At 46.9% G+C, this 24320-nt stretch overlaps 1 protein-coding gene across 9 annotated transcripts in view; it reads right to left on the bottom strand.

Moving 5' to 3' along the window:
• Positions 1-24320, bottom strand: part of LOC106563223 (guanine nucleotide exchange factor VAV2) — a 242976-nt gene that overhangs the window by 42373 nt on the left and 176283 nt on the right. For all 9 annotated transcript variants that reach the window (XM_014128593.3, XM_014128595.3, XM_014128597.3 and 6 more), the window contains exons 3-4: positions 23907-23965; positions 17019-17087 (exon numbers count right to left, since the gene is read on the bottom strand). In XM_014128593.3, the coding sequence (XP_013984068.1) occupies positions 17019-17087; positions 23907-23965 (128 nt within the window). The remainder of the gene's footprint in view (positions 1-17018; positions 17088-23906; positions 23966-24320) is intronic.

Genomic DNA, 24320 nt, shown 5'->3' with positions numbered 1-24320 from the left:
GTGTGTGTGTGTGTGTGTGTGTGTGTGTGTGTGTGTGTGTGTATACAGGCTGGGTGAGACTGTGGTGCAGTGTGACCTCCAGGCTCTCTCTTCTAGAACTCCTCCCCCTCTTACTGTACATCCCTAGAACTCCTCCCCCTCTTACTGTACATCCCTAGAACTCCTCCCCCTCTCACTGTACATCCCTAGAACTCCTCCCCCTCTCACTGTACATCCCTAGAACTTCTCCCCCTCTCACTGTACATCACTAGAACTCCTCCCCCTCTCACTGTACATCCCTAGAACTCCTCCCCCTCTTACTGTACATCCCTAGAACTCCTCCCCCTCTCACTGTACATCCCTAGAACTCCTCCCCCTCTCACTGTACATCCCTAGAACTCCTCCCCCTCTCACTGTACATCCCTAGAACTCCTCCCCCCTCTTACTGTACATCCCTAGAACTCCTCCCCCTCTTACTGTACATCCCTAGAACTCCTCCCCCTCTTACTGTACATCCCTAGAACTCCTCCCCCTCTTACTGTACATCCCTAGAACTCCTCCCCCTCTTACTGTACATCCCTAGAACTCCTCCCCCTCTTACTGAACATCCCTAGAACTCCTCCCCCTCTTACTGAACATCCCTAGAACTCCTCCCCCTCTCACTGTACATCCCTAGAACTCCTCCCCCTCTTACTGTACATCCCTAGAACTCCTCCCCCTCTTACAGTACATCCCTAGAACTCCTCCCCCTCTTACAGTACATCACTAAATGTCCACTGCCGCTTACAACTCAATGACATTCTTCGCTCCTAGAAAAGTTGTAATCAATGTTTCAATCTTCTCATTTTCATTCTTGTGACACATATAGATCACTCAGTTTGGAGGGTTTCCATATGACCATACCACCACAATAGACCAGTCTTTTTCATATTACCATACCACCACAGTAGAACAGTCTTTTCCATATGACCATACCACCACAGTAGACCAGTCTTTTCCATATGACCATACCACCACAGTAGACCAGTCTTTTCCATATGACCATACCACCACAGTAGAACAGTCTTTTCCATATGACCATACCACCACAGTAGACCAGTCTTTTTCATATTACCATACCACCACAGTAGAACAGTCTTTTTCATATGACCATACCACCACAGTAGAACAGTCTTTTTCATATTCCCATACCACCACAGTAGACCAGTCTTTTTCATATTACCATACCACCACAGTAGAAATGTATTTTCCACATGACCATACCACCACAGTAGAAATGTATTTTTCATATTACCATACCACCACAGTACAAATGTATTTTCCATATGACCATACCACCACAGTAGAACAGTCTTTTTCATATTACCATACCACCACAGTAGAACAGTCTTTTTCATATTACCATTTTATTTATTTTTTATTTTTTTATTTCACCTTTATTTAACCAGGTAGGCAAGTTGAGAACAAGTTCTCATTTACAATTGCGACCTGGCCAAGATAAAGCAAAGCAGTTTGACAACATACAAAAACACAGAGTTACACATGGAGTAAAACAACATACAATCAATGATACAGTAGACAAAAATAAGACTATATACAATGTGAGCAAATGATGTGAGATAAGGGAGGTAAAGGCAAAAAGGCCATGGTGGCAAAGTAAATAAAGTATAGCAAGTAAAACAGTGGAATGGTAGATTTATAATTTGAAGAAAGTTCAAAGATAAAATATAAATAATATGGTGCAAAGGAGCAAAATAATAAATAAAATAAATAAATACAGTAGGGGAAGTGGTAGTAGTTTGGGCTAAATTATAGATGGGCTATGTACAGGTGCAGTGATCTGGGAGCTGCTCTGATAGCTGGTGCTTAAAGCTAGTGAGGGAGATAAGTGTTTCCAGTTTCAGAGATTTTTTTAGTTTGTTCCAGTCATTGGCAGCAGAGAACTGGAAGGAGAGACGACCAAAGGAGGAGTTTGCTTTAGGGGTGACCAGAGAGATATACCTGCTGGAGCGCGTGCTACAGGTGGGTGCTGCTATGGTGACCAGTGAGCGGAGATAAGGGGGACTTTACCTAGCAGGGTCTTGTAGATGACCTGGAGCCAATGTGTTTGGCGACGATTATGAAGCGAAGGCCGGCCAACGAGAGCGTACAGGTTGCAGTGGTGGGTAGTATATGGGGCTTTGGTGACAAAACGGATGGCACTGTGATAGACTGCATCCAGCTTGTTGAGTAGGGTACTGGAGGCTATTCTGTAAATGACATCGCCGAAGTCGAGGATTGGTAGGATGGTCAGTTTTACAAGGGTATGTTTGGCAGCATGAGTGAAGGATGCTTTGTTGCGAAATAGGAAGCCAATTCTAGATTTCACTTTGGATTGGAGATGATTGATGTGAGTCCGGAAGGAGAGTTTACAGTCTAACCAGTCACCTAGGTATTTGTAGTTGTCAGAACTAGTCAGAACCGTACAGAGAAGTGATGCTGGACAGGCGGGCAGGTGCAGGCAGCGATCGGTTGAAGAGCATGCATTTAGTTTTACTTGTATTTAGGAGCAGTTGGAGACCACGGAAGGAGAGTTGTATGGCATTGAAGCTCGTCTGGAGGGTTGTTAACACAGTGTCCAAGGAAGGGCCAGAAGTATACAGAATGGTGTCGTCTGCGGAAAGGTGGATCAGAGATTCACCAGCAGCAAGAGCGACATCATTGATGTATACAGAGAAAAGAGTTGGCCCAAGAATTGAACCCTGTGGTACCCCCATAGAGACTGCCAGAGGTCCGGACAGCAGGCTCTCCGATTTGACACACTGAACTCTATCAGAGAAGTAGTTGGTGAACCAGGCGACGCAATCGTTTGAGAAACCAAGGCTACTGAGTCTGCCGATGAGGATGTGGTGATTGACAGAGTCAAAAGCTTTGGCCAGGTCAATGAATACGGCAGCACATTATTGTTTCTTATCGATGGCGGTTACAATGTAGTTTAGGACCTTGAGCGTGGCTGAGGTGCACCCATGACCAGCTCTGAAACCAGATTGCATAGCGGAGAGGGTGCGGTGGGATTCGAAATGGTCGGTAATCTGTTTGTTGACTTGGGTTTCGAAGACCTTAGAAAGGCAGGGTAGGATGGATATAGGTCTGTAGCAATTTGGGTCAAGAGTGTCACCTCCTTTGAAGAGGGGGATGACAGCAGCTGCTTTCCAATCTATGGGAATCTCAGACGACACGAAAGAGAGGTTGAACAGGCTAGTAATAGGGGTTGCAATAATTTCGGCAGATAATTTCAGAAAGAAAGGGTCCAGATTGTCAAGCCCAGCTGATTTGTAGGGGTCCAGATTTTGCAGCTCTTTCAGAACATCAGCTGAATGGATTTGGGAGAAGGAGAAATGGGGGAGGCTTGGGCGAGTAGCTGTGGGGGGTGCAGTGCTGTTGAATGCAGTAGGGGTAGTTAGGTGGAAAGCATGGCCAGCCGTAGAAAAATGCTTATTGAAATTCTCAATTATAGTGGGCTTATCGGTGGTGACAGAGTTTCCTATCCTCAGTGCAGTGGGCAGTTGGGAGGAGGTGTTCTTATTCTCCATGGACTTTACAGTGTCCCAGAACTTTTTAGAGTTTGAGTTGCAGGAAGCACATTTCTGTTTGAAAAAGCTAGCCTTGGCGTTTCTAACTGCCTGTGTGTATTGGTTTCTAACTTCTCTGAAAAGTTGCATATTGCGGGGGCAGTTCGATGCTAATGCAGAACGCCACAGGATATTTTTGTGTTGGTTAAGGGCAGTCAGGTCTGGGGAGAACCAAGGGCTATATCTGTTCCTGGTTCTAAATTTCTTGAAAGGGGCATGCTTATTTAAGATGGTGAGGAAGGCATTTAAAAAAAATAACCAGGCATCCTCTACTGACGGGATGAGGTCAATATCCTTCCAGGATACCAGGGCCAGGTCGATTAGAAAGGCTTGCTCGTTTAAATGTTTCAGGGAGCGTTTGACAGTGATGAGTGGAGGTCGTTTGACCGCTGAACCATTACGGGTGCAGGCAATGATCACTGAGATCTTGGTTGAAAACAGCAGAGGTGTATTTAGAGGGCACGTTGGTTAGGATGATATCTATGAGGGTGCCAGTGTTTGCAGCTTTGGGGTTGTACCTGGTGGGTTCATTAATAATTTGTGTGAGATTGAGGGCATCAAGCTTGGATTGTAGGATGGCTGGGGTGTTAAGCATGTCCCAGTTTAGGTCACCTAGTAGCACGAGCTCTGATGATAGATGGGGGGCAATCAGTTCACATATGGTGTCCAGAGCACAGCTAGGGGCCGAGGGGGGTCTATTGCAGGCGGCGACGGTGAGAGACTTGTTTTTGGAGAGGTGTATTTTTAAAAGTAGAAGTTCAAATTGTTTGGGTACAGACCTGGATAGCAGGACAGAGCTCTGCAGGCTATCTCTGCAGTAGATTGCAACACCGCCCCCTTTGGTCGTTCTATCTTGTCTGAAAACGTTGTAGTTAGGGATGAAGATTTCAGAGTTTTTGGTGGACTTCCTAAGCCAAGATTCAGACACAGCTAGGACATCCGGGTTGGCAGAGTGTGCTAAAGCAGTGAATAAAACAAACTTAGGGAGGAGGCTTCTAATGTTAACATGCATGAAACCAAGGCAATTACGGTTACAGAAGTCATCAAAAGAGAGCGCATGGGGAGTAGGAGTGGAGCCAGGCACAGCAGGGCCTGGATTCACCTCTACATCCCCAGAGGAGCAGAGAAGAATGAGTATGAGGGTACGGCTAAAAGCTATAAGAATTGGTCGTCTGTGATGTCCAGAATAGAGAGAAAAAGGAGCAGGTTTCTAGGGGCGATAAAATAGCTTCAAGGTATAATGTACAGACAAAGGTATGGTGGGATGTGAATACAGAGGAGGTAAAGCTAGGCATTTAGTGATGATGAGAGAGATATTGTCTCTAGAAACATCATTGAAACCAGAAGATGTCATAGCATGTGTGGGTGGAGGAACTGAGAGGTTGGATAAGGTATAATGAGCAGGGCTAGAGGCTCTACAGTGAAATAAGCCAATAAACACTAACCAGAACAGCAATGGACATTGGATATTGACATTGAGGAGAGGCATGCTTAGCCGAGTGATCAAAGGGTCCAGTGAGATTCAGACAGCTAGCCGGGCCATAGGTAGCAAGCTGGTGGAAGATGGAGGGAGGTCTGTTTTTAGCCACCTCATGCGTTTCCGTCTGTGGGTTAGTGGGGTTCCGTGTGGAAGGGGGGACCAGTCCAAGTTGGCAAAATAGTTAGTTATAGTGGCCCAAGAAAAGTGTCCGATAGACCTATTCAGATCGCAGCCGATAAGACAGCTAACGATTAACGATTAGCGGGCCGCAGATGGGCGATCAGGTTACGTCGCGACGGAGGGGCCAGTTGGATAACTCCCTCGGGCAGATAACGTCGGTGGTCCAGTCGTGAAGGCCCGATGGGGCTCCGCATCGGCAGTAAAGCAGGTCAGGATAGGTGATTGTAGCCCAGGAGACACTTCAGCTGGCTAGCTCAGGAAAAGCCCACGAGTGGCTGACGGAACTCTTCAGCTGGCTAGCTCCGGAATAATGTGTGTTAATTCCGGGACCGACATTGCCAATAGTCACTCAGGTAGCAGCTAGTTAGCTGCAAGATCCAGGTGTAAATGTCCAGAGCCTGCGATAGAAATCGGGGAAAGGAGAGAGAATAGGTCCGGTGTGCTCTGGTCTGAGTCGCGCTGTACAAAAACTGGCGATAGTTTTTCGAGCTAATGGATAGCTGAGGACAGCTAACCGTGGCTAGCTGAACTCCAACGTTAGCCAGTGAAAATGGCTAACCTCTGGCTAGCTTCTGTTGTGGATTTTGGATTTGAGGTAAATAATACTTTCTTTTTTAAATTGGTGAGGCGGGTTGCAGGAGAGTACTTTGAGGTTGAGTTTTAGAAGAAAAAATGTAAAAAGATAAGGCGAAGAAAAATATGTAAATATATATATACACGGGACACGACAAGAGGAGGGTAAAGGACATCTGAACTGCTACGCCATCTTGGATAAGTACTACCACAGTAGAACAGTCTTTTTCATATGACCATACCACCACAGTAGAACAGTCTTTTCCATATGACCATACCACCACAGTAGACCAGTCTTTTCCATATGACCATACCACCACAATAGACCAGTCTTTTCCATATTACCATACTACCACAGTAGAACAGTCTTTTCCATATGACCATACCACCACAGTAGACCAGTCTTTTCCATATGACCATACCACCACAGTAGAACTAACTCTTTTTCACACTCCCAACATCTAGTTATATTGTCAGGATTGTGAGAGTTAATATTGCTATCAAACAGTTATATTTTGTATTCCAAGGTGAGAGTGAATTGTTACCTTGTTGCCCTGAAAAGGTTAATAGCAAACAAAGAGGTCTTTCCTATACACTGGAATTAATAGCATTGGATAAAAATGTAATCTCATGTGATGTATTGCGGGCTTGGTTACCTCTGACTTTCCTCATTTCCCACCTAACGGTGACTTGTTACCTTTGTGGTTGACTGAATAGAGAAAACAGATTAAAAAAGGAGAAGAAAAAGAAAGAACGTGACTACCTCAATCTAATATTCACAATGGTCCTTCTCCTTGTGTGGGACTGGTTTGAACTTTTAATTGAGGTGATGTGGTGTCACTCTCAGTGATGTGATTACTGTTCCATCATTAGGAGGATGTGACTGCATACAGAGAGGAATTCTGGGACAGCACACTACTGCCATGTCTGAGCTACCCATCCCAGAGTGCATTCTGTTCTGAAGGCACTCATGACCCCACAGAGATACGTGTTGAGGGGATGGGCAATATTTCGGAAGAAATCCTATTCTTGCCCAGAACCCTAAAGACAGGCATTAGCTGAATGATGGTTAGTGCAGTGATCTGTCTATGAACTGTATGGGATGTTGTGAGGAGGAACAACAGGAACTAGCTCCTGAGGGGGATCTGTGTGGATGGGGTTGAGGGCAAGTGGTTGGAGTATGTGTGCAAAATAGCGTGAGTAACATATTTGATGGGGAGACATAGAATTAGAAAGTGGAATGGACATATTTGTGAAAGAGTTTAGATGCGAGTGTGTGTGTGTGTGTGTGTGTGTGTGTGTGTGTGTGTGTGTGTGTGTGTGTGTGTGTGTGTGTGTGTGTGTGTGTGTGTGTGTGTGTGTGTGTGTGTGTGTGTGTGTATGTGTGCTAGTGCGTGTTCGCGCACGTGCACGAATGTCTGTACAAGCGATATGATAGTGTGTGCTTCCTGCTCTGCTCCTCTCCTCAGGAATCCTGGAGTGTGAGCAAATGTTCTGCCTGATTACACAGTGCAGTTTCAGAGGTCCAGTGTGTTAGCACGCAGCGGTTCCTTGTGGCCTCTGCTCTCACTATGAGGCCACAGGGGAGGAATCACTGGAGGGGACTTCCATCCAAGGCTACATATGGCCCTCCAGGCCCTCTGGGTTACTGGTTTCCAGTAATAGAACTAACATACTGCAGTTATTACATTTTTCAACGTAATCATACAGATATCTTGGCTCAGAGAGTGAGGTTGAATGAGGTTTTAATGTTATGATCCTGTCTTGTGGTGTCAGGCCATTAAGCTACATATTAAATCACACGTCTGGACATTGACCAGGGAGCTACAGCAAGCCAGGCTGCTCTATGTTGGCTTGGCAAAGATCTGACCACCACCTGGTAAAGGGTCACTTCAGGCTTTGACTTGTAAGAGCCTGAGATTAGAGATTTTGAAATAGATCCAATAGAAGTAGTACAGTCACATTTCACATTAGTGCGCAGTGTTTGAGAGCTGCATCTCTGCTGAGCGAAAAGTCAACTTTATCCGAACTTCCACTCTCTTTCTGTCTCTGCAGGGTGTGCAGACCAAATCCAATGGAAGGTCATTCTGAATTCCACCACCAGGCTGGGGATGCAATTACTGACAAATGGGTGTGTGTGCAAATGTAGAAAAGTGGATTTAAATAGCCAGAGACATATGACTGGGGCCAGCACATTAGTAAGCTAATGGATAAATAAACAAATTTAGTTTGGGTGGAAACATCTTGCTTACCTTCTCTTCCTGGTGCTGTCAGAAAGTTTTGGGAAAATAAACACTTTCTTTCTCATGAAGTTAGAGGTTTCTGCCATACCATCTTATTAGCTGTGACTATATCAGCTCTCAGAGACCGTCAGAATATTGAGCAGGCATCTGTGAGGGCTATTTCAAGGCAATGTTCCAATCCTCTTCTTTAGAACGTCTCTGTGCTGGTAGATGCCAACTTTCTCTATACAGAGCAAACATCAGGACACTTTTCTCCATCAAAAAGGGGTTTAGGTGGTGGGCGTGGCATGGGGCGTGGTAACGGGCGTAGGCGGCCTGTGCGGCTGGATTTTAGAGAACATTTTAGGTAGCCTGGTGGTTAAAGGTGTTGGGCCAGTAACCTAAAGGTCACTTGTTTGAATCCCTGAACCGGCAAGGTGGAAAGATCTGCTGTTCTGCAAGGGGGTTAAGGCCAACAACAACTGCTTCCAGGGTGCTGTGGACATCTATTAAGGCAGCCCCCCACGGCTCTCTAACTCAGAGGGGTGGGGTTAAATGCGGAAGACACATTTCGGTTGAATACTTTCAGTTGTGCAATGACTAGGTATCCCCTTGCCATCTTGGCAGTGTGGTGTAAAGAAATGTTTGAATATTTAAACCAATTTCCTGCAACTCCAGGGAATTGAGAGAAATTGTTTCAGTTTTACAGCTAATTTCCTGCAATTCTACACATTTTGCAATAGAGATGAGAGAAAATGTATCAGTTTTAAAGTGAATTTCCTGCAACTCTACGAATTTTGACATCGTTAATGCTGTGTTCTTTTGCTCAAACATAATAAACATAACAAAATCAATACTGCTAAATCCATTGTTTTGGGAATGTTCAATTCTCCCTGACTGCCTAGCATTGTTAGTTCTCAAAGCTTATATTATAAAATATACAAGTCCAATATATTTTCTACATACTTTATATCAGGTTACTGTTTAAGTTTACACTGAAAAGCGTTTTTCCATCCTGAAGATGAATTATTATTATTTCTTTTTTTTTTTTACACTGCTTGGGCGGGCCGCCTAAAAGGGCAGAAAAATCCCTGAACCTGTATTCTCCTTCAAGCTCTTTTGTAGGTAGACTTTTCCCAACAATACCAGACTGTCATGAGCGGATGGATACAGTCAAGTTGATAGTGATGACGTGAACGGGAAGCCCAGACAAGGTGACATTTTCCAGGCTTGACTTGAGATAAGATAAGGAGGAGTAGTTGGACAAAGACTAACACAGAGACAGCACCACCCTCATGGCCTCCTTCTGTAATCAGCAGAGGAAATCTCCTACAAAACAGGACTAACCTCATACCCACCTGGTGGGTGGGTGCTTATACATGTTCAATATGTAAAAAATACACACTACAGTGAGGGAAAAAAGTATTTGATCCCCTGCTGATTTTGTACGTTTGCCCACTGACAAAGAAATGATCGCTCTATAATTTTAATGGTAGGTTTATTGAACAGTGAGAGACAGAATAACAACAAAAAAATCCAGAAAAACACATGTCAAAAATGTTATAAATTGATTTGCATTTTAATGAGGGAAATAAGTATTTGACACCCTCTCAATCAGAAAGATTTCTGGCTCCCAGGTGTCTGTTATACAGGTAACGAGCTGAGATTAGGAGCACACTCTTAAAGGGAGTGCTCCTAATCTCAGTTTGTTACCTGTATAAAAGACACCTGTCCACAGAAGCAATCAATCCATCAGATTCCATACTCTCCCCCATGGCCAAGACCAAAGAGCTCTCCAAGGATGTCAGGGACAAGATTGTAGACCTACACAAGGCTGGAATGGGCTACAAGACCATCGCCAAGCAGCTTGGTGAGAAGGTGACTACAGTTGGTGCGATTATTAGCAAATGGAAGAAACACAAAAGAACTGGCAATCTCCCTCGGCCTGGGGCTCCATGCAAGATCTCACCTCGTGGAGTTGCAATGATCATGAGAACGGTGAAGAATCAGCCCAGAACTACACGGGAGGATCTTGTCAATGATCTCAAGGCAGCTGGGACCATAGTCACCAAGAAAACAATTGGTAACACACTACGCCGTGAAGGACTGAAATCCTGCAGCGCCCGCAAGGTCCCCCTGCTCAAGAAAGCACATATACATGCCCGTCTGAAGTTTGCCAATAAACATCTGAATGATTCAGAGGACAACTGGGTGAAAGTGTTGTGGTCAGATGAGACCAAAATGGAGCTCTTTGGCGTCAACTCAACTCGCCCGGTTTGGAGGAGGAGGAATGCTGCCTATGACCCCAAGAACACCCTCCCCACCGTCAAACATGGAGGTGGGAACATTATGCTTTGGGGGTGTTTTTCTGCTAAGGGGACAGGACAACTTCACCGCATCAAAGGGACGATGGACGGGGCCATGTACCATCAAATCTTGGGTGAGAACCTCCTTCCCTCAGCTAGGGCATTGAAAATGGGTTGTGGATGGTTATTCCAGCATGACAATGACCCAAAACACACGGCCAAGGCAACAAAGGAGTGGCTCAAGAAGAAGCACATTAAGGTCCTGGAGTGGCCTAGCCAGTCTCCAGACCTTAATCCCATAGAAAATCTGTGGAGGGAGCTGAAGGTTCAAGTTGCCAAACGTCAGCCTCGAAACCTTAATTACTTGGAGGTGATCTGCAAAGAGGAGTGGGACAAAATCCCTCCTGAGATGTGTGCAAACCTGGTGGCCAACTACAAGAAACGTCTGACCTCTGTGATTGCCAACAAGGGTTTTGCCACCAAGTACTAAATCATGTTTTGGAGAGGGATCAAATACTTATTTCCCTCATTAAAATGCAAAACATTTTATAACATTTTTGACATGCGTTTTTCTGGATTTTTTTGTTGTTATTCTGTCTCTCACTGTTCAAATAAACCTACCATTAAAATGATAGACTGATCATTTCTTTGTCAGTGGGCAAACGTACAAAATCAGCAGGGGATCAAATACTTTTTTCCCTTCACTGTATATCTGCTGGAACGTGTGCTACGGGTGGGTGTTGTTATCGTGACCAGTGAACTGAGATAAGGCGGAGCTTTACCTAGCATAGACTTATAGATGACCTGCAGCCAGTGGGTCTGGCGATGAATATGTAGCGAGGGCCAGCCGACTAGAGCATACAGGTCGCATTGGTGGGTGGTATAAGGTGATTTGGTAACAAAACGGATGGCACTGTGATAGACTGCATCCAGTTTGCTGAGTAGAGTAATGGAAGCTATTCTGTAGATGACATCGCCGAAGTCGAGGATTGGTAGGATAGTCAGTTTTACTAGGGTAAGTTTGGCGGCGTGAGTGAATGAGGCTTTGTTGCGAAATAGAAAGCCGATTCTAGATTTGATTTTGGATTGGAGATGTTTAATATGAGTCTGGAAGGAGAGTTTACAGTCTAACCAGACACCTAGGTATTTATAGATGTCCACATATTCTAGGTCGGAACCGTCCAGGGTGGTGATGCTAGTCGGGTGGGCGGGTGCGGGCAGCGAACGATTGAAAAGCATGCATTTGGTTTTACTAGTGTTTAAGGGCAGTTGGAGGCCACGGAATGAGTGTTGTATGGCATTGAAGCTCGCTTGGAGGTTAGTTAGCACAGTGTCCAAGGAAGGGCCAGAAGTATACAGAATGGTGTCGTCTGCGTAGAGGTGGATCAGGGAATCGCCCGCAACAAGAGCAACATCATTGATATATATACAAAGAAAAGAGTCGGCCCGAGAATTGAACCCTGTGGTACCCCCATAGAGACTGCCAGAGGTCCGGACAACATGCCCTCCGATTTGACACACTGAACTCTGTCTGCAAAGTAGTTGGTGAACCAGGCGAGGCAGTCATTAGAAAAACCAAGGCTATTGAGTCTGCCGATGAGAATACAGTGATTGACATCATCTGTAACACAGAACTCTTTGATTCTAACTTTACAGTACATTGACTTGTCAGCTTTGAATCTGACTACTCATCAAAGAGTGATAGCAATATACTGTTGTTGTCGAGATGAACAGCCTTTCTGACATTGAGAAGCAACAATCTGAATATTGTCAATCAGAGAAAAATAGTCCCATGGCCACTGCACTCGATAGGCCGCATTTCATGCTTTGTCAACTTCAGGATGGACTAACTCTGCACAGCGAAGCACTCAGAGTTGACATTACAGAGCCATAGGCAGGAAGCACTGCTCAGAGTTGAAATTACAGAGCCATAGGCAGGAAGCACTGCTCAGAGTTGACATTACAGAGCCATAGGCAGGAAGCACTGCTCAGAGTTGACATTACAGAGCCATAGGCAGGAAGCACTGCTCAGAGTTGAAATTACAGAGCCATAGGCAGGAAGCACTGCTCAGAGTTGAAATTACAGAGCCATAGGCAGGAAGCACTGCTCAGAGTTGAAATTACAGAGCCTTAGGCAGGAAGCAGTGAGAAGATTAACCTGAGAGACCTCATTAAGAAGACCCTGCCTCAGGTAAACATACTTATGCGTGCGCAGATACACACACACACATGCACACACACACATGCACGCACGCACACACAAACACAAACACATACACACAAACTCAATTTAATGACCACACCATTCTATTATGGCAAGTCATTTCAGGTGGGATCACATCGCTATCCGCCAGCTACATTCCACTTACATGTACCTTGACATGAACACATTAGACAGAACACAACACACAGCTCATAACCTTTACTGACAGACAAGCACCAGAGTCCCTTTACATGAACTCAAATATATATATGTTGTATCAGGTGCATCAGCCTCATGTGGTCCTGTATCTTTCACTATAATCTCCAGCAGAACTCTTGTTGAAGAGTTTTTTTAAACCCGCTGATCCACTGGCAAATCACTCGCTCATTTCACTCACACACTCATCTTAAATCAACCGTACATCAATACCATGGGCCAATTAATAACGCTATGAGGGCGGGGAAATTGCTTGCTTAAGTGTGTCCGACTGCATGGCATGCAGGACCTCCTGATGAATCAATTACGTGGACTGGGGCCGTCTATAGACCAAGGGTGTTCATGCTACACTGCGGTTTGATTAATTCAATAAGATACAGCAGCACGTTGCACCTGGAGGTGAGACAAAGAGCAGGTTCACACTGAAGTAAGAGGCTAGGGCCCAACCCTTCTGGAATGAATGGGATCACTGTAGGCTCCAGGCAGGTCAGAGAAGGTGTTATGACCCAACAGGTTATCAGAGAGAGAGAGAGGTTGGGTTATAGGACAGGGGGTAAAAGGGTAAAGGACAAACTAAAGGATATGTAATCAAAGCAGAGGACTTTTAACATTCACTTTGTGCCCTGACACCCCTGGCTGCCTGCAACACCACTAAAGGTAAAACATCACAAGACCACCACAGTAATGCATCACAGGACCACCACAGTAATGCATCACAGGACCATCACAGTAATGCATCACAGGACCACCACAGTAATGCATCACAGGACCACCACAGTAATGCATCACAGGACCACCACAGTAATGCATCACAGGACCACCACAGTAATGCATCACAGGACCACCACTGTAATGCATCACAGGACCATCACAGTAATGCATCACAGGACCACCACAGTAATGCATCACAGGACCATCACAGTAATGCATCACTGGACCACCACAGTAATGCATCACAGGACCACCACAGTAATGCATCACAGGACCATCACAGTAATGCATCACAGGACCATCACAGTAATGCATCACAGGACCATCACAGTAATGCATCACTGGACCACCACAGTAATGCATCACAGGACCATCACAGTAATGCATCACAGGACCATCACAGTAATGCATCACAGGACCACCACAGTAATGCATCACAGGACCACCACAGTAATGCATCACAGGACCACCACAGTAATGCATCACAGGACCACCACAGTAATGCATCACAGGACCATCACAGTAATGCATCACAGGACCATCACAGTAATGCATCACAGGACCATCACAGTAATGCATCACAGGACCGCCACAGTAATGCATCACAGGACCACCACAGTAATGCGTCACAGGACCACCACAGTAATGCGTCACAGGACCACCACAGTAATGCGTCACAGGACCACCACAGTAATACGTCACAGGACCACCACAGTAATGCATCACAGGACCATCACAGTAATGCATCACAGGACCACCACAGTAATGTATCACAGGACCACCACAGTAATGCATCACAGGACCACCACAGTAATGCATCACAGGACCATCACAGTAATGCATCACAGGACCATCACAGTAATGCATCACAGTAATGCATCACAGTAATGCATCACAGGACCACCACAGTAATGCATCACAGGACCATCGCAGTAATGCATCACAGGACCACCACAGTAATGCATCACAGGACCACCACAGTAATGCATCACAGGACCACCACTGTAATGCATCACAGGACCATCACAGTAATGCATCACAGGACCACCACTGTAATGCATCACAGGACCATCACAGTAATGCATCACAGGGCCACCACAGTAATGCATCACAGGACCATCACAGTAATGCATCACAGGACCACCAGAAATAATCAAGGCCCTAGTCCTTTACTCCATTTTGAGATTGATTGTTCTTTGTTTATTTTTAAGTTAGAAGTTTTAATAGTTGTACGTAGAGCTCGTGGCCGGGGTGTGCAGGGTCCTTGGTGATGCTGCAGGCCTTCCTCAGGCACTGTTTCGGGTTGATGAATGCTGTTGGATGGAACATTTTTGCCACAATAAAGCTGTGGGGAGGGTCACTTCTAAACCAATGTACAGTATTTCCCGACATGTACAGGACGCACCTGTGTGTTTACTCTGCTGTGTGTTTGCACTCACAAGGCTGTGCTTCCTATCCAGTGAGGGCCCAGTGTTGGGCTGGAAGCTAAGATGAGCTCTAATCCAGTATTAGCCTGCTTGGCCTGCACTTCTTTCAGCTTGTGCACGTTTTCCTCCAGTAATGTATTCAGCAGGCAGCGGTGGTGGCACTCTGCTATCCATCTCTCTCCCCCTCCCCTCTCTTCTCTCCCTCTCTCTGGGTGATGAATAACACCTATCTTAGCGCAGCGTCTAATTATTCTCCATTAATCAGAGAGGAATGGGAGCTGTCGCACACCACAGCCTCCACCGCTACCAGCCCACCTCAACCCAGCCTCCCTGCCGCTGCATGAGCTTGCTTTCAAACCCACCCACCCATCACCCAAGTTATCCTGCCAGCCATCCAGTTACTGAGACAACTTGGCAGCTAGGCAGACAGGAAACTAATGTGCTGCTGGTGTCACCATGGCAACGGGCAGAGTGACGGACAGCAGGGATGCATGGAGTAAGGTGGCAGGAAAGAGGAAGGTGGCAGGATGGAGGAAGGTGGGAGGAAGGTGGCAGGAAGGTGGCAGGGGGGAGGAAGGAGGAAGGAAGGAGGAATGTGGCAGGATGGAGGAATGTGGCAGGATGGAGGAAGGTGGCAGGAAGGTGGCAGGATGGAGGAAGGAGGCAGGAAGGTGGCAGGATGGAGGAAGGAGGCAGGATGGAGGAAGGTGGCAGGAAGGAGGAAGGTGGCAGGACGGAGGAAGGAAGGTGGCAGGAAGGAGGAAGGTGGCAGGAAGGAAGGTGGCAGGAAGGAGGAAAGACGGTGGCAGGAAGGAGGAAGGAAGGTGGCAGGAAGGAGGAAGGAAGGAGGAGAAGGAGGAAGGAAGGTGCAGGAAGTAGGAAGGAAAGTGGCAGGATGGAGGAAGGAAAGTGGCAGGATGGAGGAAGGTAGGAGGAAGGTGGCAGGATGGAGGCAGGATGGAGGAAGGTGGCAAGATGGAGGAAGGTGGCAAGATGGAGGAAGGTGGCAAGATGGAGGAAGGTGGCAAGATGGAGGAAGGTGGCAGGATGGAGGAAGGTGGCAGGATGGAGGAAGGTGGCAGGATGGAGGAAGGTGGCAGGATGGATGGAGGTGGCAGGATGGAGGAAGGTCGCAGGATGGAAGGAGGAAGATGGCAAGATGGAGGAAGGTCGCAGGATGGAAGGAGGAAGGTGGCAGGATGGAAGGAGGAAGGTGGCAGGATGGAAGGAGGGAAGGTAGCAAGATGGAGGAAGGTCGCAGGATGGAAGGAGGAAGGTGGCAGGATGGAAGGAGGGAAGGTAGCAAGATGGAGGAAGGTCGCAGGATGGAAGGAGGAAGGTGGCAGTATGGAGGAAGGTGGCAGGATGGAAGGAGGAAGGTGGCAGTATGGAGGAAGGTGGCAGGATGGAGGGAGGAAGGTGGCAGGATGGAGGAAGGTCGCAGGATGGAAGGAGGAAGGTGGCAGGATGGAGGAAGGTGGCAGGATGGAAGGAGGAAGGTGGCAGGATGGAGGAAGGTGGCAGGATGGATGGAGGAAGGTGGCAGGATGGAAGGAGGAAGGTGGCAGGATGGAGGAAGGAAAGAGGAAAGTGGCAGGATGGAAGGAGGAAGGTGGCAGGATGGAGGAAGGTGGCAGGATGGAAGGAGGAAGGTGGCAGGATGGAAGGAGGAAGGTGGCAGGATGGATGGAGGATGGAGGAAGGAAGGAGGAAGGTGGCAGGATGGAAGGAGGAAGGTGGCAGGATGGAGGAAGGAAAGAGGAAAGTGGCAGGATGGAAGGAAGAAGGTGGCAGGATGGAGGAAGGTGGCAGGATGGAAGGAGGAAGGTGGCAGGATGGAGGAAGGAAAGAGGAAAGTGGCAGGATGGAAGGAAGAAGGTGGCAGGATGGAGGAAGGTGGCAGGATGGAAGGAGGAAGGTGGCAGGATGGAAGGAGGAAGGTGACAGGATGGATGGAGGATGGAGGAAGGAAGGAGGAAGGTGGCAGGATGGAGGAAGGTGGCAGGATGGATGGTTACGGCTCAGAGCTGTTCTTCGCTGCTCCGTCCGTATGTTGTGGGGATTGCAGTGTGTGTGAGTGATGGGGGGTACAGGGGGTCTGGGTACTTACTCTGCCAGCTCCTCAAGACTCCGGTACACGTCATCCTCATTCAGAGCAGTGTCCTCCGAAGGAAAAGGCCTACAACACACACACACACAATGGGAGAAAGAGGGAAAGAATTAGCCGGTGGACCTGCCTTACAGATAGATATGCTAACAGCAGGGGATGAATGTCTATCAGTCAGGTGTTAATCTCACTCCATCACCATCATCATCTCCTCACTATGATACATCAGGTCATTGACTAACACTATATCTCATTGGAATTGCCTTTCAGGGACATGTCAAACACTTCCTGCAAGGACGCCTGGAATAAACAAACATAGTATGTCACAAACTAAAGGCTATTTCTCATATGACAGCCTATTCCCAAAATGTACCATTGAAATGGGATGTCACTTGAGATGCACTTGAACCCATGAAGTATGACTCAAACCCCTAAGATTGAGCCATTTTCCTTGTCCTCTTTTATCCTCCTTAGTGAGCCAAGCCCTCCTGGGGAGGTTAGAATGTTCAAATGTGGATGGGCATACCTAGTCAGCTGTCCAACTGAATGCATTCAACTGAAATGTGTCTTCCGCATTTAACTCTCTGAATCAGAGAGGTGCACAGTGCTGCTTTAATCGACGTCATCGGCACCCAGGGAACAGTTATAGGGGGTTAAACTACCTTGCTCAAGGGAAGAACGGCAGATTTTTCCACCTTGCTGGATTCAGGGATTCGAATCTGCAACCTTTTGGTTACTGGCCCAACGCTCTTAGCCAGATGACGAATCAATTACCCACTTAAAGAGGTGGATTTCTCTTTAAACTTTTTCTCCTGCGATCTCATCAAAATGCTTCATCTGGAACATTAAGAGAGGCTAGAGGTGCCGGGGGATTGGAAAAAGTATATTGGGTCAATTAAACGATGATTGGAGAATCAAGAATGCCAGATTGTTTATTTCAGAACGTGCTACATGCGTTGAGTTGTTTGCGTGCTGCATCTGTGTGTGCTTCGAGCAAGATGCAGTCATTCATATGGATGATAGCTTATGAAATGTTTGAAACGCTAAATGTCTGAAAGCTAACATGTCATGAAGCATCTCTGAATATGCACCGTTAATCTATTGGGGAAGGTAGAACCACATGTTACTAATGTCTGGGTGATGCATGGGTAATGTAGTCTTTACTGTTGTATGATATTATGGCCTCCACAAGCACTCAATCTTTCATCATGTTTTCCAGGTTACAAATTGCACAACAAAGTGGTCTTTACACATAAGATCTGCCCTCGCCACGGACAAGCTGGGAAATATTCTGTTTTGGATGACTTAGTCTGGGATGAATTGCTGGCACCGTGCCACGGTCCAGCTGTGACACTATTTTAGTCGTTGTTGAGCAATCAAATACACTGCCTTGGATCCAGCATATAGGATACTGCCCTTGGTTCACCATGGATAATGTCTGCTGAACATGTAAAGCCCTATCCTACATTGTTTTTACATTTTAGTCATTTACCAGACGCTCTTATCCAGAGCGACTTACAGTAGGTACTGCATACATTTTAATATTTTCTTCATACTGGTCCCCCATGGGAATCGAACCCACAACCCCGGCGACGCAAGTGCCATGCTCCAACTGAGCCACACGGGACTGTAGGTCATACAGCCATTGACCACACACATACACACACGTGCACAAACATGCACACACACATTCATCCATGTCAATATACAGTAGACAGTCAGTCACACACAAAAGGTTACAATCGCTCTAAGTCACGCCCGACACCAAGGTTCTCCATAGAAAGAGACAGGCAGTGTGAGAGAGTGGTGACAGGCACCAGAGGATCCAAGGTCCCGCGCGTGTGTGTGTGTGTGTGTGTGTGTGTGTGTGTGTGTGTGTGTGTGTGTGTGTGTGTGTGTGTGTGTGTGTGTGTGTGTGTGTGTGTGTGTGTGTGTGTGTGTGTGTGTGTGTGTGTGTGTGTGTGTGTGTGTGTGTGTGTGTGTGTGCGTGCGTGTGTGTGTGTGAGGTCCTGTACTGTATGTCCTGCTGACGCCCACTCCCCACAGAGCAGCCTGCTGGCCCGAATTGAGGAAACATACAGACCCCCATCTCACAGCTGATTACATCAACGCAGGGCAACAGGGGTAAAAATAGAGATGTAGTGGAGGGGGGTGAAGTGTGTGAGTGGGCTCAAGAGAAAGAGAGAGAGAGCGAGAGAGTGTGTGTGTGCACCTGGGGTTCAGTCTGAGTGGTGGGAGTTAATCAGATGGATGCACTGACTGAACCCTGACAGCCACAGCTGCATCTCTCAGTACTGTAAGTTACATCTCTCTCACTTCTCCACAAGCAAGATATTTGTTCAACCCTAATAATTCACCTGGATGCATCCACTGTAACTATCAACACAGACAATCGGCAGTGCATTCAGTTTATCGGTTATTTAGTTGTGGCGATAGCAGCATTAGTCCAGGCACTACGTAGACACCTGTTGGCCATTTTCAATTATCCTGGCTGCAATATGACACTTTTCAATAACAGGTTTTCATTCAATTAACATCTGCCCTTTAGTCTGACGCCTCTTATCTAACTTAATCTGTGATTTCCAGTTAATCGAATCATTCTGTCACTTGGACTCACAGCTATGGAGCCCCAGGAGGGAGCATAACTCAATCAGTCAATTCAATAACCTGATTCCAAGACCTAACTTCCAAGTGGCAGAAAATCATATCTCCTGTATCTATGTTTAACTGAATACACCGAATTCAATGTACAATAGCGGATTGTTCTAGCGTGGGTTTATGTGTGTGACGCCAGCAATTAGTGTCGGTGTAGTGAGGGCAGTGTGTGTGTGTGTCTCTCCCTGAGTTGGTGTGTGTGGTCACTATGAGGGACTAGTGTGTCATGCTAACATCAGGTTAAGGAACACAACGCATCACAGAGTTCTGCTGGCTTACTCACTCTCGTCCTGCCTCTTTCTTTTCACTCATTTCTCTCTCGTCCTGCCTCTTTCTTTTCACTCATTTCTCTCTCGTCCTGCCTCTTTCTTTTCACTCATTTCTCTCTCGTCCTGCCTCTTTCTTTTCACTCATTTCTCTCTCGTCCTGCCTCTTTCTTTTCACTCATTTCTCTCTCGTCCTGCCTCTTTCTTTTCACTCATTTCTCTCTCGTCCTGCCTCTTTCTTTTCACTCATTTCACTCTCGTCCTGCCTCTTTCTTTTCACTCATTTCTCTCTCGTCCTGCCTCTTTCTTTTCACTCATTTCTCTCTCGTCCTGCCTCTTTCTTTTCACTCATTTCTCTCTTACTCTCTCACTTTCAGAATCTTTCTCTCTCTCTCACCCTCCCTCTTCCTGTTTCAGGGCTCAGAGCCAATCAGGCTGTAGAGAGTATAGGTATTTATTTCCTGACTACCATTGAATGCCTATAAACTATTTCAGTGTGCAGCACCCATTGACTCCCTCATCCTGTCAATTAGCTCGGTCTGCGATTAAGTTAAAGTGCTTGTTCGATGCACAGAGCCATTCCTGTGGTAAAGGTAATCAATGGCAGACGTGTGGAGGACAGAGCAGCTGTATGCCCAGCCCCATTGAACCGCTATCGCAAATAACTGTGAGGACGTAACTATGCGGTTGTTTGGTGTGACCGTTGCCGCACTGAGTAGTGCAGTAACATCCAGCAGGTCCCGATGGCCCAAAGCAGAGATCAATAGCTATGTGGAGCTGAGGCAGAAAATTCCATCAGGGCCCATTCTGTGCTTGTCCACCCACCAACTCTGATAAACATCCCTCTGACTTTCTCTTCATTTAGTGTTGCATGTCTGACTCATTCCCATTCCAACGCTTTTGGCTTGGGGATGTTGGGGAGTGGGTGTAACAGTGAATGAATGTGTTTATGTGTACATTATGCGATACTATAAACTGGGTAGTTCGAGCCCTGAATACTGATTGGCTGAAAGCTGTGGTATATGAGACGGTATACCACAGATATGACAAAACATTTATTTTTACTGCTCTAATTACGTTGGTAACCAGTTTATATTAGCAATAAGGGACATCGGGGGTTTGTGGTATATGGTCAATATACCACGGTTAAAGGCTGTATCCAGGCACTCTGCGTTGTGTCGTGCAAATACCACACCCCCTCGGGCCTTATTGCTTAATTATATGTGTAATGTGAGTCATCTCTGTCCAATTAGTATGCAAGTGTGCAACCTTTACACCACATACACAAATACAGTATTAATGAGGGTGTGCATCATGGCATAATGTGTACATTATGTGTGGGATGTGTAATGTATGTGAGTGACTATCGAGTCTTATATCGCACACTGTCGTGAGCATGAATGAGCATTCCTAATGCCCCAGGCCGGGATGAAGGAGAGAGGGAGGAGGAGATGAGGGAGGAGGAGATGAGGGGAGGAGGAGATGAGGGGAGGAGGAGATGAGGGGAAGAGAGCATCGTTCCTGACACTTCTCTGCCTGCAGTCTCTCTCCTGCTGGGTTTCAGCCTCTGTCTGCCACTCTCCTTCTTACTGTGGAGCTCTGCTCTCACGCACACTATAGCACTCTGACCCACTGAGAACAAGGCACACACACACACACACACACACACACACACACACACACACACACACACACACACACACACACACACACACACACACACACACACACACACACACACACACACACACACACACACACACACACACACACACACACAGAGAGACTAATGGAGTAATGGCTTGTGGTATCAGGGGGAAATCAAGAACACGAAGTGTGAGTAGGTTTACTGTGCGCTAAGAGATGGCTTTTGGTTAGCTGAGGACAGATATCATGAGGAGAAAGGAGGCAGGAGCATTTCACTGTCAGGAGAGAGGATAGAGAGAGATCCTGCTATGAGTTGTTTAACGCCAGAAGAGCTCACAGTCCATAGATGAGGAGCAGGATGTCATGACAGAAGGCCTTTATTCTTATCCTCTATTCCCTTTTTGATTGATTGATACCATTTTCATGGATTTCTCAAGGAGACAGGGCTTGGACTGTGAGTGTTCCAGAAGTGTGGAGCGTGTCTGGGTGTGCAGGGAGGAGTGGCGAGGCTTTCAGTAAAGCTGGGGCTCAGGGAAGACACAGTGACAGAGACACACAGGCCTGACTTTTGGCTCTTTGATGCCAACAGGAATCACAGTGCCAATCAATGGGCTTCAACAGCAAGTCTATGAGCACACCTCCAAAACAATGATCCCCCAGATCAAACACACAGGGAGGAACAGAAAGAGGGAGGAACAGAAAGAGGGAGGAACAGAAAGAGGGAGGAACAGAAAGAGGGAGGAGCAGAAAGAGGGAGGAACAGAAAGAGGGAGGAATAGAAAGAGGGAGGAGCAGAAAGAGGGAAGGGGGGGTTTAACTGCTGAGTGTCTCTAGGGTGAGAGAGGGACAGGTCTGTGTCTGGTGACACTGAAGAGGACTGACAGGTCTCTGTAATATTACAGGGGCAGAGGGGCCTCCGTTACCTTTACCCCAGGCAGTAGGGGGGAAGGACACGGGGTGGGGGGTTAACAAAGTGTGGTGGGTGTTTAACAACTGATATGAACTTTACTGTCTGCCTGACCCTGCTGGACTGACATTAACATCATGTGCCCTAGATCATGCCCTCACCATGCGTCGGTCATGTGCCCTAGATCATGCCCTCACCATGCGTTGATCATGTGCCCTAGATCATGCCCTCACCATGCGTCGGTTATGTGCCCTAGATCATGCCCTCACCATGCGTTGGTCATGTGCCCTAGATCATGCCCTCACCATGCGTCGGTCATGTGCCCTAGATCATGCCCTCACCATGCGTCGGTTATGTGCCCTAGATCATGCCCTCACCATGCGTCGGTCATGTGCCCTAGATCATGCCCTCACCATGCGTTGGTCATGTGCCCTAGATCATGCCCTCACCATGCGTCGGTCATGTGCCCTAGATCATGCCCTCACCATGCGTCGGTCATGTGCCCTAGATCATGCCCTCACCATGCGTCGGTCATGTGCCCTAGATCATGCCCTCACCATGCGTTGGTCATGTGCCCTAGATCATGCCCTCACCATGCGTCGGTCATGTGCCCTAGATCATGCCCTCACCATGCGTCGGTCATGTGCCACTTAGCAACCGTCCTATGTCTGCGTGAGAGAGAGTCAGTGATATTGTGGATGACTGAAAGAGATATCACTTCATGATCTGACTGCAAATGGTTAATGTACATGTACATACCAGTGTGTTTTGGATTAAATGACATGTTCTAAACAACAACAAAAAAGCCCCTCCTAACGAACTGTCCAGAGGCTTTTCAACTCACTGGTGGGGCTCTGGAGGGTAAAGAGAACAGACAGACTGGGATTTAGCTCTCATTCACCACACTACAGACCAGACAGGAAAACAGACCATAGGAGGACCACAGTGATTTAGCCACCTCTCAGGGTGTGTAGTGTTTATTAATAGGCCAGTCTCTGTGTTTCCTGGCCTAATGGGTATGCTCCATCATTACCCTGCCGGTCAAGATAAAACACCTTGATTTATTTGTGGAGCCAGCTCGCAGCCCACTCAGCCAACAGGGTGATCAGATTGAGCAAATAAAGAGCAATCAGAAAGCGGTTTCCCAGCGGCCAGTAAACTAGACTAAATGGCATCCTTTGATGAGACGCTGAGAAACGCGAGGTAGTGATGAGTTTAGTCATGTGATCTGAGCTATCTGATGATTCTTCCAGACCTGGTTACCAACAGAGACAGTGGTATTGACAGGAGTAGGCCTAGACCACATCTCCTACCAGAACAAGAAAACACTGTCTGGTTGAGAGATACAGTGAACATGTTCAATATTTCTCTTCCTCAAACGGACAGTGACGGGTAGTGGGAGGAGAGGAGACATACCTCATGCCTTTGATCTGCACAATGCTGTGATGGGAGATCCTGGACAGGGCTGAGATCACCTGGAACACAAAGCAGAGAGACAACGGTCAATGACAGGGTCAGTCAATCAACACAGTCTACAACAGTCATCCATACAATCTACAACACAGTCATCAACACAGTCGTCAAGACAGTCCACATCTCATCACTCAGTCATTAAGACAGGCCCGTCTGCTCTGCCTTAACGTGGTTAATTCATGTGAAACTTCCTGTGTTTCCGAGCGAGGAGAGCGATGTCGTGTTTCTTAGCAACATCGTCGTGCGCAGCCACAGGATTGTGTGTGAGCATAATGCAGGCCGCCATGTTAATGATGACATCCAGGGACATGTGGTGCCAAATGCCCCCACAGAGTCACAGACGTGTTCCACTTTACT

The sequence above is a fragment of the Salmo salar genome, chromosome 11 (assembly GCF_965601325.2).
Source record: "Salmo salar chromosome 11, fSalSal1, whole genome shotgun sequence".
Taxonomy (NCBI): Eukaryota; Metazoa; Chordata; class Actinopteri; order Salmoniformes; family Salmonidae; genus Salmo; species Salmo salar.
The sequence above is the reverse complement of the archived record's forward strand: the minus strand, read 5'-3'. Positions and strand labels throughout refer to the sequence as shown.